Source organism: Mus pahari, chromosome 19, assembly GCF_900095145.1.
Source record: "Mus pahari chromosome 19, PAHARI_EIJ_v1.1, whole genome shotgun sequence".
Taxonomy (NCBI): domain Eukaryota; kingdom Metazoa; phylum Chordata; class Mammalia; order Rodentia; family Muridae; genus Mus; species Mus pahari.
Window position 1 is genome coordinate 45,133,396 of NC_034608.1, and position 3,106 is coordinate 45,136,501.

General features: G+C 39.7%; 1 protein-coding gene across 1 annotated transcript in view; it reads left to right on the plus strand.

Moving 5' to 3' along the window:
- Positions 1 to 2,179, plus strand: part of LOC110336235 (protein Tex24-like) — an 8,167-nt gene extending 5,988 nt beyond the window's left edge. The window contains exons 4-5 of the mRNA XM_021218693.1: positions 1,805 to 1,919; positions 1,989 to 2,179. Coding sequence (XP_021074352.1) covers positions 1,805 to 1,919; positions 1,989 to 2,179 — 306 coding nt within the window. The remainder of the gene's footprint in view (positions 1 to 1,804; positions 1,920 to 1,988) is intronic.
- Positions 2,180 to 3,106: the final 927 nt, after the last annotated feature.

Sequence of the window (3,106 nt, forward strand, 5' to 3'; positions counted from 1 at the left end):
CCCTCGCACCACTCCTACCTGGACTCGGTGAGCATCCCTGGCACCACTCCTACCTGGACTCGGTGAGCATCCCTCGCACCACTCCTACCTGGACTTTGTGAGCATCCCTCGCACCACTCCTATGGGTACTTGGTGAGCATCCCTTGCACCACTCCTAACAAGACGGAGAGAAAGCTGAGGCAGATGAATATGTCTTTCTTTCATTTTCTCACGTATCTGTAACCTGGAAGTACCTTTAACATGGTTTAATGACTGCATCTTGTACCCTTGCAGGGGGTCCTGAATCAGCTTTCGTCCCCTTTCTGCCTTTCTCAGTTCCCATAGCATATCTCCTTTACTATCAGGATTTCTTTAAAACACAGGTTAGTGCTTCATCTTCTGGAAGAAGTTTGTTTGTCATTACTCTTTGTTATTTTTCTTCCCCTGGCCCTTGCATCCCGCATCTGCTATACATCCTCCCCACACAAGCCCCTTCGGTTTTCTAACACGTGGGCAGCTCGCTTTTCCTAGCTCAATAACAGTGGACATATTTAGAACATGGGAGGTCTTTCAATTATTTTTCTCTATTTCCTTCTTGGGTGTTTTCTAAGTTTTCATTCTACAGATCTTTTATTACCTTTGTTGGGTTTATTCCATGTTGTGTTTTTAAAGCAACTGTAAATAGGATTGTTTCTGCCATTTCATTTTCAGTATACTTGCCCTTGGTCTATAGGAAGGCTACTGATCTGCTAATAATGTGTCTTGTTGCTATGTTGAAAATATTTTTCAACTGGATGAGTTCTCTAGTGGAGTCAGAGTCTTTAATGTATAGAATTATATCATTTGCAAATAAGAATACTTGAATTTATTCTTCTATGTGATTTTTTTGTTGTTTTCCTCTTATATTATTTAGGTAAGACATTAAGCAAAACCTTGAAAAGGAGTAGAGAGAGTTGAGTATTTTTATTTTGCTCCTGATTTTAGTGGGACTGCATCACAGTTTTTTTTTCTTCCAAATTTGGCATGATGTTGACTATAGGCTTGGTTATATATCACTTTAGTATGTTAATATATGTTCACTATATCCTTAGACTTTCTAAGGCTTTTATCACGAGGAGAGAAGATTTGATTTTGAAAAAAGTGGCTTGGCAACTGTTTATTTCAATATGCCTTCTGTCTTTAAGTACACTTATAATTACCAATTTGTATATGTTAAATAACCTCAGCGTCTCTGTCAGGAAACTGTCATGATTTTAGATTATAGTCAGGGACATTTGTCTATAATTTTCTTTGTGTTTGTGTGTGTGTAATGCTGGTTTTGCCAATACTTTGTAGAATAGTTTGAGAAACACTGGTTGTAGTTCTTTTACTAAAGTAAAATTTTATGAGCCAATTGGGACTTGGGCCTTTTTTTCCTTTTGGTTAGGAGGTTTTAAGATTGCTGCTTCAATTTCATTGCTTTTCCATTTAAAAATTTTAAAATGTCATCTTAGTTCAACCTTAGGAGGTTATATGTATTTAGGGATTTACGCCGTTCATTTAATTTTTCCAATTTGGTAGAATAGAGGTTGTTGAAGTGTGTGATCATCTGGATTTCACTGGCATCTGCTGTACTATATCTCCCTTTGTACTCTAGTCTTTTTTTTTGGGTAATTTCAGATAAGCCAGAAAATGTTCACTCTATCTTCATCTTGGTTATATATCACTTTAGTATGTTAATATATGTTCACTATATCCTTAGACTTTCTAAGGCTTTTATCATTTGTATTGAACCTTCCGATGGAATCAGGACTATCTTCATGAAGCACAACTCCACCATTTCCAGACACCGACTGCCATCACCATTTCTGACAAACAGCTGCACGTGCACATCCTGGTATGTGAAGGGGAAAGAGGCATGGCCGAGGGTAGGAACCTGCTGGGGGAGATCAAACCCACAGGTAGGGGTACCTCCTGTGGCGTGTCTCAGATTCAAGTCCCTCTTAACACCTTCGATGCTTCTGTTGCAGAGCATAATACAGGAATTGAGGACCAGATTACCTTCACCAATGACAGAGCCTTCTTGGGCACGGATGACAGTGACCCCCAACACACAGTGCTCCAGATGAGAATAGGACAGAGTTTCAAGAGCTCACTGGCTTTACACATATTCCACATTATAGCAAGAGTTGAAGATGAGACAACCTCAGAGCAGCATTAATGTTGTGAACAAGAGAAGAGTCTTGTCAAGTGTGACAAGATTATCAATCGATTGGATGGACACTCCAGATCCTTGGATATTGATCACATGTACAGGGAAAAAAAAAAGAAAAAAGAGGGCTGTTCTGTAAGCATTGAGCCAGGCATAGAAAATGTAACATCTTAAATAAAACTTTTAAATCTGCACCCAAATGTGGACATTTAAGTGCATCCCTCTGCTGATTCAATAGTATGAAAACATCTTTTAGATTCTGAGAGATAGGAAATTTTGCTGGATCTTAGAGACAGAGTTAATAACACATGTTGAGGTCCTGTTACACTTAAATCTCTACCCTACTCTCTACTCAGGATTTGTTTAATTTGCCTTTAAGAGAACAACGTGTAACACTTGGGTGGTGGTGGTACATGGCTTCTTCTTCTTCTTCTTCTTCTTCTTCTTCTTTTTTTTTTAAAGATTTATTTGTTTATTATATGTAAGTACACTGTAGCTGTTCTCAGACACACCAGACGAGGGCATCCAATCTCATTACAGATGGTTGTGAGCCACCATGTGGTTTCTGGGATTTGAACTCGGGACCTCCAGAAGAGCAGTCACGGCTCTTAACCACTGAGCCACCTCTCCAGTCCCCAGTACATGGCTTCAATCCCAGAACTCTTGAGGCAGGGACAGGCAGATCTCTGAGTTTGAGTTTGAGGCCAACCCAGTCTACAGAGCGAGTTTCAGGATAGACAAAGCTACACAGAGAAACCCTTTCTCAACACAACATACACACACACACACACCACACACACACATACACACACACACACCAAAGAAACACAAACAAACAAGAACAATGTAACAACCATCTTTACTTGCCTCAGGTTTCCCATGTGATCAGCTTTTTACAACCCAAGCTAATGTGTAGCTGTGATCTTAAGTCACACA